The sequence below is a fragment of the Meleagris gallopavo genome, chromosome 2, assembly GCF_000146605.3.
Source record: "Meleagris gallopavo isolate NT-WF06-2002-E0010 breed Aviagen turkey brand Nicholas breeding stock chromosome 2, Turkey_5.1, whole genome shotgun sequence".
NCBI classification, from domain to species: Eukaryota; Metazoa; Chordata; class Aves; order Galliformes; family Phasianidae; genus Meleagris; species Meleagris gallopavo.
In genome coordinates this window covers 104,641,252-104,655,568 of record NC_015012.2, presented here as the reverse complement: position 1 = coordinate 104,655,568, position 14,317 = coordinate 104,641,252, and the positions used below count along the sequence as shown (strand labels likewise).

Genomic DNA, 14,317 nt, shown 5'->3' with positions numbered 1-14,317 from the left:
CAGATGTCTGGAAGGAAGAGTCACCAAGGTCTCCCTCTCCTGTCCTCTCTTCAGATTGTTCTGGAGTAATCCTCTAAATTTCTTTCTCCAGCACTCCAGGCTTCTCCCCTCTCTTCTGCAGGTTGCAGGGAGTGTGATAGCCTACATCAATCTGATAAGCAGGAGTGGGAAGCCCAGCATTGCCCCTGCTGAAGTTTCAGAGTCAGTCTAGCTGGTGGAAAGCTAAAAAAAACCCACACGTTCTGCCTGTTATAGGCCGGGTGTTGTCTCATCCTGTCTTCTTCAAAGGTGGCAGGGCCATTTTGGGGAAGTGGAGCATTACTCAGCAGCAACTGTTTTCTCTTGAGATTCATTGATCCAGACCCCTTATCTGTGGGACTGTGAAGGCAGGAATCTTCTGCCTTCTATTCAAAACTCAGACCTCTAGCCAACTCCCTCATAGGCTGTCTCTGAGGTCAGTGGATGAAGCCAATGCAACTCAGCCCATCTAAGTGCAGTGGGCATTGGGACATGCCCTGCTGGGGTGCCTATTTCTGTCCAGTGAATTAATACCTAGTTCTTACAAATCTGAGGTTAGGTAAAATTAATCAAATTTTCACTGAAGGATAAAATTAATTTTCTTCTTTTAATGTCTCTCATTAGACTGCTTCAAAGGATGAGTCCGTAGTTACTGAAGTACAAAAGCTGAGAAGCAACACTCCAGAAGCAAAACCTTCTGCACCAGAAAAGAAGACTAGAAAGAAGAAAAAAGAAATTCCACCGTGGCGTTCACCAGACAAGTGCCCCAAAGACACCATGCGATTCAACTGCCTCAACAACTACGATCCCATTGAACAGGCTAGACAGGCGTAAGAGGCTTTGTCACTGCCTTCTGCTTTTTCTGTGCTAAAGTTTCCTCTGCCTGTGCTTCATGCTGCCTGGAAGCCTTGTAGCTCTCCAGCCTGGCTGCAAACCCAAGCTAGCACACTGTTCTGCCCTTTTGCCTTTTCTCATATTGTTCTTGATTCTCTTCTGGTTGCAGCTTCACTGCTTTGCGTCCTTTCAGCACCGTGCATTGGTAGATCTTGTTAGTGTCTGCCTATAAAATAGGCTGTAGCTCCTGGGGAAGTTACACAGTTGTAAGGGGAAGAATTAGATCAAGAGTTTGTTCAAGAATTTTTTTAATAGGCTTGTAGTTTTCTAAGCTACAAAGTTGAGAGGAATATGCAATTTCTGCACAAAAGAAGAATGAATGAATTATGATATACGATTCTATCAGTTCAAGGATCTTCTGGCTGAAAAGAGATTTAGATGTTCAAATGAGAGTGCAGGTATTAGAGTATGTACGTGTGTATATGTTCCATATGATATGTAAGTAAGAGTAGGATTTGTATCTACGCTATCTGGGATGGAGTGCTTAGATCCATCAGTTCGTAGGCTCCCAGAATTACCTGGTCAACAGCTGACAAAAGAAAGCATTTCTGTAACCCAGAGCAAAGTCTTGCACATTGACTTCTTTCCTTTGGCATATCTGGCATAAGGTATTTTCAGAATCTCAGGTTTGTGGTCAGATTTCAGCAATCACTGGCAGGAGCAATTGCAAGGAGGCTGCGGTAGTTGTGCAAAGGAATTTGTCCATTTCTCATTTAAGGCTCTGCCACCTCTCCTTTTTTTCATGGACATTCTCTCAGCAGTTACCTCCATTCGGCTGATGTGCAGTAACTTGTGAAACTGTGGTAACGTTATCATTAGTCTGAGCCTGGTGTAGACGTAGTGGATTAACTTGACCGTTGCCTCCTTTGAAAAGGACTGCACATTCTCACCCAACCAAAAATGCACAGAGGAGGATATTCATCTTCCCTGCGCCAACAAAAACCTTGGGAACCACCTAATCCACAATGAATGTATCCAGGTTGTACATTAAGTAAGTAACTGATATTGCTGAGATGAGCAGTATGCACAGGAAGAATCAAGCCACAAATTACCCCAGCCTAGTGATTATTTGGCTAAGCAGAAGTGCACTTGCATAGGTTCTTTCTCAATGTGATTAACTTTGCTGGACCCACCGCTCCTCTGGGGTGTTCCACAAAGTTCCCAGTGTGTGAGCAAAAGCCTTTTATGAATCATTTTTTAATCCGCGTCCCCTAGTCCTGGGATACTGCACTACTTCAAAGAGCATTCCAGCTTTCACCTCACCCTCTTTCTGTGGTGTGTTTCCAAACTCTAGCATTTTAGGTAGAGTTCTCTGATGCTTTTAACAAAATATTTTGACAAAATGCCTCTTGTTGAAATAGTTGTTCCAATATTATTTGTCAGCTGTGAAGCGTTCCTACGTAGCCTGTTCCAAAGACTTCTGTGAGGTTTAGGGTTCCCATGTGCTGGTCATGAATCAGTGTCAAAAATGGGACAGGCCCTGTTCAAAGAGTTTGGAAGTTGCTTGTTCCAGCACTGAGCTGTAGATGCAGCTGACAACCAGATGCAAATGATTCTGAGTTGCTAATCATACAGTAAGCACACTGACTGTTTTCTTCTCCTAAGTAAGATTTGAGCCTCTATCCATTTGTGCAATGGTGGATATTTTAATGCCTAGTGATCTAGCAAATCTGGCTTTTATCCGTAATTACAGAGGATTATAGCAAGGAGAAAAATGAATTCTAAGAGATTTACTTGTTTATCAAGGATCTCCCTTTAATATCACTTAAGCTGAAAGTAATTGCTAGTGTGTAGTCTTGCCTGTAATGACTCTTATTTAGCAATACAGGTGTGTTGTTTCAGGTGCTGACCCAGCTACCCGCTCATGAAATGGTGTTTCTGCAGACAGTGTCCCCTCTGCAGCCCCTTTCCAGAAATCCTCCCACTAAGGCTTTGTGTTGTATCCTCCATCCTTTCAGCTGCATGGGGATCTGGTCTCCTGCACCTCACCTGCTCCTGGTCTGCAGCAGGACGGTGGGACACCCCATTCCAGGCTTGTGTTTTCCTCCCATGGCGGCAGCAATGACAGCAAGTAGGCAGCTTGCTAAGAGATCCAAGTGGCCTCAAAATGGTAAAGTGCTCAGAGCCCTTCTGTAATGCCAAGCTTTGTTTTGTTCTGCTGATGAAGGCTGCACTCAGTGAGTATCTAGTCGCCTGAGCAAGGAAAGGTAATGTGAGTGTTGTGCAAGCTGATCCATCACACTGCAGCCTACAGGCTCAGGCAGACCCTGCCTGTCCAGTGTACAGGGTTGTAAAGTAGAACAGAGAAATGAGATAAAGATCTCTGACCCCCTAGGCTGTGTTAGGTATAGTTATTTTTCAGATTAGATGAATGCTTGGAGCTCAAGAGCGTAACATCCACCCTTTGTGTAGACTATATGTCAGAAGTAATGAAATCTATGTAAAATGAGATTCCTAAAACAATAGGAGTGATTTCCTAAAATACAGGGTTTTGCAGTGGTAGTCTGGGAGAGGTAATGAGTTTTGCTGCAGTCTGAATGTATACAGGGAGGAGCAAATATTTTCTTGGGGCAGGTTATAAGCATGGGTGAAAAGGTGCAGCAGAGCTAGCAGAAACACAGCAGACAGCCAAAGTGATGGCTGAGAACAAATAAACCATTCTTTCCGTCTGTCTGCTGCTGTGTTGAGAAAAGCAGAACTTGTAGAAAATTCTTTGTGAACAAACAAAATTACATCAAAGGAATACCTGACGCCATCATCAAAGAGGTGTGTGAGACTAGTCACTGGCTACTTCTTTGAATCAAAGTCAATCTGCCTAATGTTGGGTTAAATCTTGCAGGATTTAAGAGGTAACAAAAAAATTAAAGATTTTCCTAGCTCCTGGAACTAACTAAAAATCTTCTCTATGTTCGCTTTCTAGTCCAAAAAGAGGAGAGAACTCTCCTGGGCATCATAACAGGGTGTCAACTCTGAAGCCAAAAATATTGTCATTTAAATGGTGGAGTCATCCTCTGTTTCTTTGTTGGTCATTGCAGAGGAACCCTTAGCTACAAACTCTCTTCCTCCATTTTAGCTCCACGCTGCTGTCTACTCATAGCAGAGAATTCCTTGCTTAGCCAAAAACTGAACGTGGAAGTGCAAGAAGCAGCAGCCAATTCTCACTTATGTAGGAGAATGGAGTCAAAGGGGGTCATAAAATCATAGAATCATAGAATAGTTTAGGTTGGAAGGGACCTTTAAGCTCATGTAGTTCCAACCCCCTGCTGTAGGCAGGGACACCTCTTTCCAGCCCAGGTTGCTCACAGCCCCATCCAGCCTGGCCTTGAGTGCTTCCATGGAGGGGCATCCACAGCCTCACTGGGCAACCTGTTCATTGTCTCACCACCCTCACAGTAAAGAATTTCTTCCCAATATCTAGTCTAAATTGACTCTCTTAGACTAAGAGTCCTAAGAGATGTAAAACAAAACATGTACTTTGGCCTATGAGACCATACTTGGGTATTTACTTTTGAATAAGTAAATAAACACATTTCTGTAGAACAATTTGGTAGGTGTTTTGCCTGGTCAGTCCTGGTGCTTCCTGTCAGTGAGAAGAGGAATTATAACACTGGGCCACTGCCAGATAGTGCTTGAAAGATGGTAAAATGAGGTTAATTTGCAATCTGGATGATAATTGAGTCTTGACAGGTTTGTTTTGTTTTGTTTTTGTCTTTTTTTCTGATGCTTTGATTTTTTTCGCTGCTTGCTCAGGAAAGCATCAGAAATAGCACCTGAGAACCTCAACAACAAATATCCCTGCAGCTTTAGAGGAGCTGGGACAGCAATCCTGGAGTATGATCAGTACACATTTCTTGGTTCAGATGGGGAAGTGTGGGAAAAACTCAGTCCCTGAGCAGTGAAATCAACAGCAGTGATGAGCAGATGCGTGGTCGAGGGAGTGGCGAGGAGATAGAGGAGAGATACAGACAGGGGTAGAGTTACAAATTGCCTGGAGGCCTCATCAAAATCACTTGCTAGAGTTATAGTGGTGGCTTTCTGTGCTGCTGCACGTCTGTGAGCAATATATCACAAGGGTGATTTCTGCTTGGTCTGTTTTCTGCCTGAATTGTCCAGATATTTTTTTTAATTGTGTGCAAACAGAGACCAGCAAGGATGGATTTGTCTCTTTGGGAACACGAAGCAATACCACAAAGGTGAAATGAAGCATTTTTATCTAAAGCCTGGGACCACACTAGCAAATTTTCCCTGGGATTCTGAGCGGGAGGGGCGTTCCTTTCCTGCTGCGCACATCCAGTTCTGCTGGAAGGCATCTGGTGATGGTGCTGCTCGGTGCCAATAAATCAAAAGATCTGCCTCCCACTTTATCAGGACTAATGAATCCTGATTCTTAGCTGAGCGCTGGACCCCCGCCAAGACTGTGTGCTTGTGCCTCAAGAAAGAGCCCTGCTACTTCTCATGACAACAGCTCAGCCAAAATGAAAGCTCCTTCCCCCAGCCAGCCCTGCCTTCTAGCGCTAATTCAGTTAGATAATTTATGGACATGGGCAGGCTCTAAAAACAGTTGCGTATTGTGCTGAAGTGTTTACCCAATGAGAAAATAATTACTTTCAGTAATTGTTCTGTCAGCAGCTTAGGCCCAGTTTCTGACAAAACGGGGCTGGGTTGTGTGAGAAGGGCATGATGTTTTGCTCGTCCTCTGCATCCCAACGCCTGTGTCTTGCTTTTCATGTTTCTGAATAGCCAGCCCCATACTCCCTGCCTGTTAGGCTTGTGGGAATTTAAAACACTCCTTGGGAGAGAAAAGCAGGGTGAGAAGCACTGAGTTCAGCACTGGAGCAAGAGCTGCCTTGCCCTACTCGGCTGTGATGCCGTCTTCCTTTGCAGTGTCTTCCTTTCCATCCCCACCACTCATTGTCCTGACTGTGGGATGAGATCACGGCGATGCCCTGCTGCAGGGGGATGCTCTGACACCAGGAGCATGGACTTTAGAATACAGCAGTAGAATTTAAAATCTTAATTTGAGACCATAAACCAAGATTTGACAGGATATTGGTATTTTCTCCTTGCGTAAGTGGATCAGTGTGTTTGTTTTCTGAGTAGATGGGCTTATTCTAATGCTGCTACTGGACTATAAGGAATGGAGTCAGAGCCACTCCTTATACTCTTAGAACACTCCCAGCTGTAATAATAAGTGGAGAGCCTTCTGTATGCTGAATCTTTTTGGCAGAAGACTGCCTTCTTATCTAAAGAGGACCACATCATTCCCTACAGGCTTGAATTGTCTCTCTCGGATGTTAGTGTTTACAAAGAGATTGCAATTTTCCTCAATTTGCTATTTGAAATAATTTGTCTGATTTGTCTTGATGGTTTTTGATCTGCAGCTGGTCTAGGACTAGTGAATAACAGACTGCTGCTGGCTGCTTGTGAGGATGTGCACGTTATGCAGTGCGGCCCTGCTTCTTTGTTGGATGAGTGTTGCTTTCAAGGTTTGCTTCCACCCAGTGAATTCATGACTTCATGTTCACTATTTGCTTTTTAGCATGCTTTCCAGGAGCCCAGACATGCTGGTGATGGAGCTGGGAGGTGAACCCACAGAGCACACAGAGTAGCTGCTTTAAATTTACTAAATCTGTAAATTTAGCTGTGATTTGCAGAATGTGAATGTGGAAGGCGAATGAATACTTTCAGATCAAATGTGTTTGTGAACCTGTCCAAATTCCTAAAAAAACCTTCTTATGGTACTAATTTTAATCCTGATACTGGAGTAATACGACAATTGGCCATATTCACTTAATTTTCGCTCTCTGGAATATGCCTGTTCTGTTTGCTATCATATTAACTTTAATTATAGTTGCAAATAAAATCATTTATATTCATAAGAAAGTCTACTTGGCTATAGTCAAGAAGAATAACTTGTTTAAGGGGAAGTCCTCTAACACTATTTATGTTGCAAGTTACATGGACTAAACTAAAAATTCAAACATTATTTAGCTAAACTTCCCTTTCTGTGAATTCCCTTAAGCTGGTGTAGCACCGGTTATGTGTTTACCCAGTGATTTGTTCATACATCCATAAGTGTCAAGGCAAGAACTTGCATTTGAACGCTATGAAGTTATCATAATTGAAAAAATAGCAAGCTCCTCTGAGCCACAGAACTGATTGTGCACTCTTGGTCTCCCCCAGGTACAAGATCAAATGTATGAGCTCAAACCATGTCTTTTCGGGTTTATCATAAGGAATTTTCTTCTTCTCACCCCAGGGAACTAACTCCATAGCATTTGTTAATACTATTCTGTTCTACTCTGCAGGAGAAAGAAAGGAGGAGGGGAGACCCCAGACCTTAGCCGGCAGGCAGCTGGGAAAAAAAAGAAAGCAGGTTGTGGATCTAAGAAACTCCAGAAATCAACATCACTGGTGAGTATCACTGGTTTGTAATTATATTAGTCTGTTGTCAGTTACACCCAGGAATATTTTAGCTGAGAACATTTACTTAACTTAGGCAACAGTGAAACTTTGCTCCTGACCACAAGCAGGCTGCCAGGCACACGTGCTGCCTATTTGGCCAGTAGCAATAAGGCCATAAGGAGGACACAAATCATGCCACATCTGCCTGCTCCAGGGGCAGTTTCTCGTTGCAGCCCAGACATTGCCCATCTGCCTGCAATGGGAAAAAGGGACAGCAACTGTCTGTGTGTAGACAGTGATCCTGTTATCTGCTCCTTCCTCATTTTGTGTACTGCATGGTATCCTGACAGCCAGTTTCCACTGCATCAGTTCTCTCATGACATTTGCATCTTTCCCCAAAGCCGCTCTTCCATTTCCACAACTTTTGATTATTGCAGTTTGAAGTTCTTTTATTACTTTGTTCATTGCACTGAGCCTGGGCAAGCAGCCCTAAGGTCTTAATACTGAGGATTCATTGTGCTTATCGCTGGTAAAATAGGGCATCCTCACATGAAAGGAGGCTTGGGAAGTCAGGCTTCCAGAAAGCATCATGGGTTTAGCTTTTGTAGATAGGGCAGAAAATAACTGCCAGAAGAAAGATGTGCTTGCAAGCGTATCAGGGCTTTTTGCAAACCTGGAAGCATGTTTCCCAAGCAATGAAAGCCAGGGAACAGCATGTGAGTTGAGCCAAAGAAGGTTTACATAAAAAAGAGGCATTGTCTCCGGAGATTGAGAGGCATTCTCCTGACCCATATACAGCCTCTTTGAAAGGAAATACATTCAGTCAGTGTTAAAGAACAGAAATATTATTTAAGTTATTCAATGTGTGTCTTAAAATTTCCATTCTCCAAAGGCTCCCTCTGTAGCCTTTAGATCAGAGAGACCTTACAGTTTCATTCCTCCATGGCTTCTCATTTCAGATTTAAAGCTGTTTTATTGTCAGTACAGAGGTGAAAGAATTTTAGTCAGGGTAGAAAGAGGTGGCTGATTTTTTTTCTTTCCCTAGGGTTTAGGAAGTTGTTCAAAGTTATTTAACCTGCAGCCCACAACTAGAAGGTGCAAACACCTAGTCAGAGTCCCAGTGTGAAGTCCAAACCCTCTTTCATAAATTCAGCATCAGTTTTTGCTATAAATTGCAGCAGTACAAGATCAAGTTGTGTTTATGCCTGTGTTACTTTCTGTTGGCTGCTCATAGGATCATAGAATCACCAAGGTTGGAAGAGACCCACAGGATCACCCAGGCCAACCATCCACTGATCACCAATAGTTCTCACTAAACCATGTCCCTCAACACAACGTCCAAGCATTCCTTGAACACCTCCAGGGTCGGTGACTCCACCACCTCCCTGGGCAGCCCATTCCAGTGCCTGACCACTCTTTCAGAAAAGTAGTATTTCCTAACATCCAGCCTAAATCTCCCCTGGAGCAGCTTGAAGCCATTCCCTCTAGTTCTATCACTAGTCACACGAGAGAAGAGGCCAACCCCTAGCTCACTACAACCTCCCTTCAGGTAGTTGTAGAGAGCAATGAGGTCTCCCCTGAGCCTCTTCTTCTCCAGACTGAACATTCCCTCTCTCATATGAGGAGAGTCCTTCAGCCTCTCCTCATATGGCCTGTGCTCCAGACCCCTCACCTGCTTTGTTGCCCTTCTTTGAACCCACTCCAGGGCCTCAATGTCTTTTTTGCAGTGAGGGGCCCAAAACTGGACACAGTACTCGAGGTGCGGCTTCACCAGAGCTGAGTACAAGGGGACAATCACTCCCCTGTTTCTGCTGGCAACACCATTTGTGATGCAAGCCAGGATGCCATTGGCCTTCCTGGCCACCTGGGCACACCACAGGCTCATGTTCAGCTGAGCATCAATCAATAACCCCAGATCCATTTCCTCTACACAGTCTTCCAGTCACTCCACCCCAAGCCTGTAGCATTGCCTGGGGTTGTTGTGGCCAAAGTGCAGGACCCGGCATTTGGTCTTGTTGAACCTCATCCCATTGGCTTCAGCCCAGCTCTCCAGCCTGTCCAGATCCCTCTGTAGGGCCTCGCTACCCCCAGGCAGATCCACACTTCCAGCCAACTTGGTGTCATCCACAAACTTACTGAGGGTCAATCAATGCCCTCATCCAGGTCATCAATAAAGATATTGAAGAGGACAGGCCCCAGCACTGACCCTTGGGGAACACCACTTGTGACCGGTCACCAGCCGGATTTAGCTCCATTCACCGCCACTCTCTGGGCCCGGCCTTCCAGCCAGTTTCTTATCCAGGCAAGAGTGCACCTGTCCAAGCCACGGGCTGCCAGCTTCTGCAGGAGAATAATGTGGGAGACAGTGTCAAAGGCCTTGCTGAAGTCTAGGTAGACTACATCAACAGCCTTTCCCTTGTCTACCAGACGGGTCACTAATCGTAGAAGGAGATCAGGTTGGTCAAGCAGGATCTGCCCTTCGTGAACCCATGCTGGCTAGGTCTGTGCCCCCACTAGCTTTAGAGACATTGTTTTTCCCATAGCAAATAGTCATCAGAAAACATTTAGCTAACACTAAATGGGGGTCTGCCATTCTCTGCCCACAAAAAGCTCTGAGAAGACTCTTAGAGCCAATGCATGCTGTCAAAGCCTGCCAGCTCCACCATCCTCTGTCAATGCTTCATAGGCAGTTAGGACAGCCTATCCCAGGGGTAAGCACCCTACAGCTTTAGTGGTCACAGCTCTGTGACATTAGCTCAGAACAGAACTTTGTGTGTTCATGTTATGCAATCTTGGTAGCACTGTCTTCTTTTTGTGTTAAAATCTGGGGCAGTCCATGCTGTGTCCCTCTTTCCTAGACCTTTACATTGAAAATTGACTTCTATTTCTCTAGAGCAGTACAAATTTCAGCAGAAGAGCTGTGTTTCTCATCCTCTTTTGGTATTGCAGTGTATAATCCTGCTGTTTCACTGACCATTAATGACTACAGAGCTACATGACAACAAAAGTTAGGTTACAATAGGCTAATGCATAGAAAAAAGAATATATAGCTCACTAGGAAACATCCAGAATTAATTTCCATTTATTATTAGAGAAATCTTGTTGAAATTAAGACCTGTGAAAACACTCTTACTTAATCAATTCCAAATAAAGAAGCTTAATATTCAAACCTTTTAGTAAATCCTTGGAAGAAGGACAGAATATGATGAAAGAATAAGTGCCCCAAGCATGCAAACATCAAGTCAAATTAAAGTGAAGCTCTTAAATAGATCAATGATTCAAGTGTAGAAAGCAGACGAGAATAAAGTATATTACAGCCAAAATGAAGATGTGAAAAGGTCCATTATACAAAGCTCTGAGCTCAGGAGGCTGAACAGCAACACACAAAACAGAAGAAACATGTAATTAAAGTGATGACCTGAATCCGCCGGCTCCAGCTTTGCATAGGGTGAATCAGGTCTCCTCCTCGTAAACTTGTGGTGTTTTGGAGTTTATTAGTAATCATGGAAATAGTAGCATAGAATGTGACCAGGCTCACACTTAATTTACAATAAATTAAAGTGAATTATCTAAATTACTTTAAATAATGTGTTACAATAAATTAAGTTAATTAGGTCTCTGAACTAAGGGCTGCTTTCCTTCTTACGAGTATGCATGCAACCACTGTATCTCTACAGTGGGATGGGAATGCCTGCTCTATCTTTATTGAGGGAAATGCCTTACACTAAAGACAAGTAGAGTTTCATTGTTAATCATCTCTTTCAGCACTTTGCTGGATCAAGGCTTTGTGGCTTGTCTACACCACCTTGAGCAGCTACTGCCCCAGTATTGTACAAAGCAAAGTGAAGAAAGGCTTACTGACTCAGCTGAGCTTTTGGCAGGCTGGGCATGGAAACCAGATCCCCTTGTTTTGGGCCACTGTTTCATCCCTCCTGTTCTTTCTGATGTGGAGCTGTGCTGCCCTGCTGTAATTCCCCAGCTCTGACCCTACAGGTCCCCTTGCAGGTGACAGTGCTGCCACATCAGTGTCCTGTACACAGTGAGGGGCTCTTCCTTGGAGGACTTCCAATAAAGAGTTTTGTGCAGCTTTCAGCAAAACAGGAAGCATCATGCCAAATCCTCCCTAGATGTCAAAAAGCACAGATACTTTATTAGAAAGGTAAAAATCCATCATATTGATGCTTTTGACAGCTTTGCAAATGACTGCAATGTCAGCAATTAGAGGCTGGTTTTGCCTTTCAGGCTGCCTGCTTGTTTCTGTTTGGGAGACTGCTCCACCCTCCCAGCTGTTCTTGAATTACTGACTTATTTTTAGTGCTTACAAAATAACATCTTTTTGACAGATCAGTCATTCTTGCCTCATTGCCTAAGGTAGTAAGATTGCAGCATCTGAAGTCAGGAATAAATTATCTGATGACAGATACACAGGGAACTGGTGTTTGGAGAATGGATCACATGTATATACTATGTGGGTATATCACACATGAAGATCCAGGGCTCTTGGCACTGTGACACAGTCCTGTCCAGTGTATATTTACGTCACCTATATTCTGCAAATCTCATTTCAAATGTTATTAATTCATCCAAGAAATCCTGTCGAACCACCTGTGACTACTCTTGAGTGTGAAAATATTTTGGAAATTGAAACTGAATTTATATGTGTCATTCTAATTTGAAGGCATGGCCTGGCTTTGATACTCCTTGTCCTTTTAACTCTAAAATAGAACCAACCAGGACACAAGAGCTGAAAACCAAAGTGCAGTCAGATCTGTGCTGCAGCTGCTACTGCTTCTTTGGTATTGTGCTTTTCTCACTAGGACAGAAAAACTGCAGTAATTTCTATCACACCATCTCTGTTACACATCAAGTACTGCAGAGAACCTGGGCCACCTTAGGCACTTGTATAATCACCTGCCTTTCTTCAGGCTGATAGCCAAAAGTTGCTGAATTGCTTATTTATTGTCAGACAGTTAGGTATGAAGCACCATATATTGCTGCTGCTGCCAATCCAAACAATGGAAAGGGGAAACAGGTGGGTAGGAACTGCAAAACTTTTCCATTTTAAAACCATTTTGCTGTGGACACTAATTTCTCATTCTGCATAACTGAAGATATTGCTTTCTAATGCAGTGTAAATGTTTGATTTTGTTGATGTTGGTTCACTATTAGTACTAAATAATTCGTTCTAAAAAGCCAAAGCTGTTGGTCTGCTCAACTGTGTTTTTCAATATTTGGGATCTTTTTCAATGGAAAAATCACTACATTGCTAAGATTCTTTTTTTTGCTTAACTTTTATAGTGTTCAGTGAAACACTCACTGAGCAGCATGTTAAAATAAACTTCATCCTTTCCACTGTGACTTCAAACAGCAAGACTCGGATTAGTTACAACCATAAGCACAAAGGAGAATTTGTGCATTAAGAAAGGAGTCAATCTGGAGAATTAAATATTGTAGGTTTGGCTTTACTAGCATCAATTTCTGATTGGATCCTTTTGTCCTTAAGGTAAACTTAAATAAGCGCACAAGTCACTGCAGTGTTATGCTTGTATCATCATTATGAGTATCATTTATAGTTTAAAGTTTTCAACAGACTCCAACTTTTTTTTCAGCCTCTCTGTTAAGATACTTACTGTCTTCTTTTCTAGCTATCAATTACTGAAGATCTTGGGTCGACTCAAAAACCACCAGCTCGCCCCAGCTGGGCCACTTCCCAGCTCATTGGGAAGCTACCTTACAGAGAAGCAGCAAAGACCCTCGCCCAGAGCTCCCAGTTCAGTGCTGGGATACGACCAGCACCTGTTCGAGCTCCAGTGCCAAAACCACGTGCAAGAGAAAAGAGAGACTTCACAGAGACAACCACCATGTCTCCATGTCAGTATGCTACGTGTGCTCTGTGAAAGCTATTGCAGAGGTTGATAATACTCAGATTTTGTGCACGGAGGGAAGGGGATAGAGCTGTGGAGGTATATCCATACGTGAAGAAGAAGGCAGTCATTCTGAATGGTGGGAATCCAGATGATGGCAATTTGCTGCCTCTCTAGAAAGCATACATCATTATACATCATGCAGTACACATTCAGTCCAGGTCTTGCACATGTGTTGTGGCAATCCCCACTATCAGTACAAGCTGGAGGATGAAGGGATAGAGCACAGCCCTTATTGATACTGGACTTATTGATACTGGTGGATGGCAGCTGAGATGAGCCAGCACTCTGCCCTTGCAGACCAAAAAGCCAATCATATAATGGGCTGCATCCAAGGCAGCATAGCCAGCAGGGTGAGGGAGAGGATTCTGCCCCTGTGTGCTGTGGTGGTGAGACCTCACTGTGTCTACATGTGGAATCCTCATTACAGGAGAGATGTGGACCTCTGGAGTGCATCAAGAGGAGGGCCCCTAAAATGATCCCAGGGATGGAACACCTCTCCTAAGAGGACATGTTGAGAGAGCTTGGGCTCTTCAGCCTGGAGAAATGAAGGCTTCAGGAAGACCTGAGAGTGGCCTTTTGATTTCTAAAGAGGGGCTGTATGAAGGGGACAGGCTCTTCAGCAGGGTCTGTTGTGATAGGACAGGGGGAAATGGTTTTAAGCTAATAAAGGGCAGATTTAGACTAGATATAAGGAAAATATTTTTACAGTGAGGGTAGCAAAGCACTGGCGAAGTTCGTCCAAAGAGGCACTGGATGCTCCATCCCTGGAGATGCTCAGGGTCAGGATGGATGGAGCACCTGAGTGAGCCGTTTACTGGTATCCCTGTTTACTGTAGAGGAGTTGGACTAGATGACCCTTAAAGGTCCCTTCCAACTCAAAAGATAGTATGATTCTGTGATTTCTAGCACTTGCTAGACTTACCTGTCTGTCATGACTGTCATCTTAGTGTTGAACACTGTCACGGGCTTCACATTGGTTTAACTCACTGATATTCAGTAACAGAGCAAGAGATCTTACAGCATCAATGGCAGTGAGCTCAGTACAGAGTCCATGAACTCTGCCATGCCCTGGA

General features: G+C 43.7%; 1 protein-coding gene across 3 annotated transcripts in view; it reads left to right on the top strand.

Moving 5' to 3' along the window:
- The window catches only part of FBXO16 (F-box protein 16), a 35,509-nt gene that overhangs the window by 19,633 nt on the left and 1,559 nt on the right, over positions 1-14,317 (top strand). For all 3 annotated transcript variants that reach the window (XM_003204603.3, XM_019613382.2, XM_019613383.1), the window contains exons 6-8: positions 643-848; positions 7,221-7,326; positions 12,963-13,188. In XM_003204603.3, the coding sequence (XP_003204651.2) occupies positions 643-848; positions 7,221-7,326; positions 12,963-13,188 (538 nt within the window). The remainder of the gene's footprint in view (positions 1-642; positions 849-7,220; positions 7,327-12,962; positions 13,189-14,317) is intronic.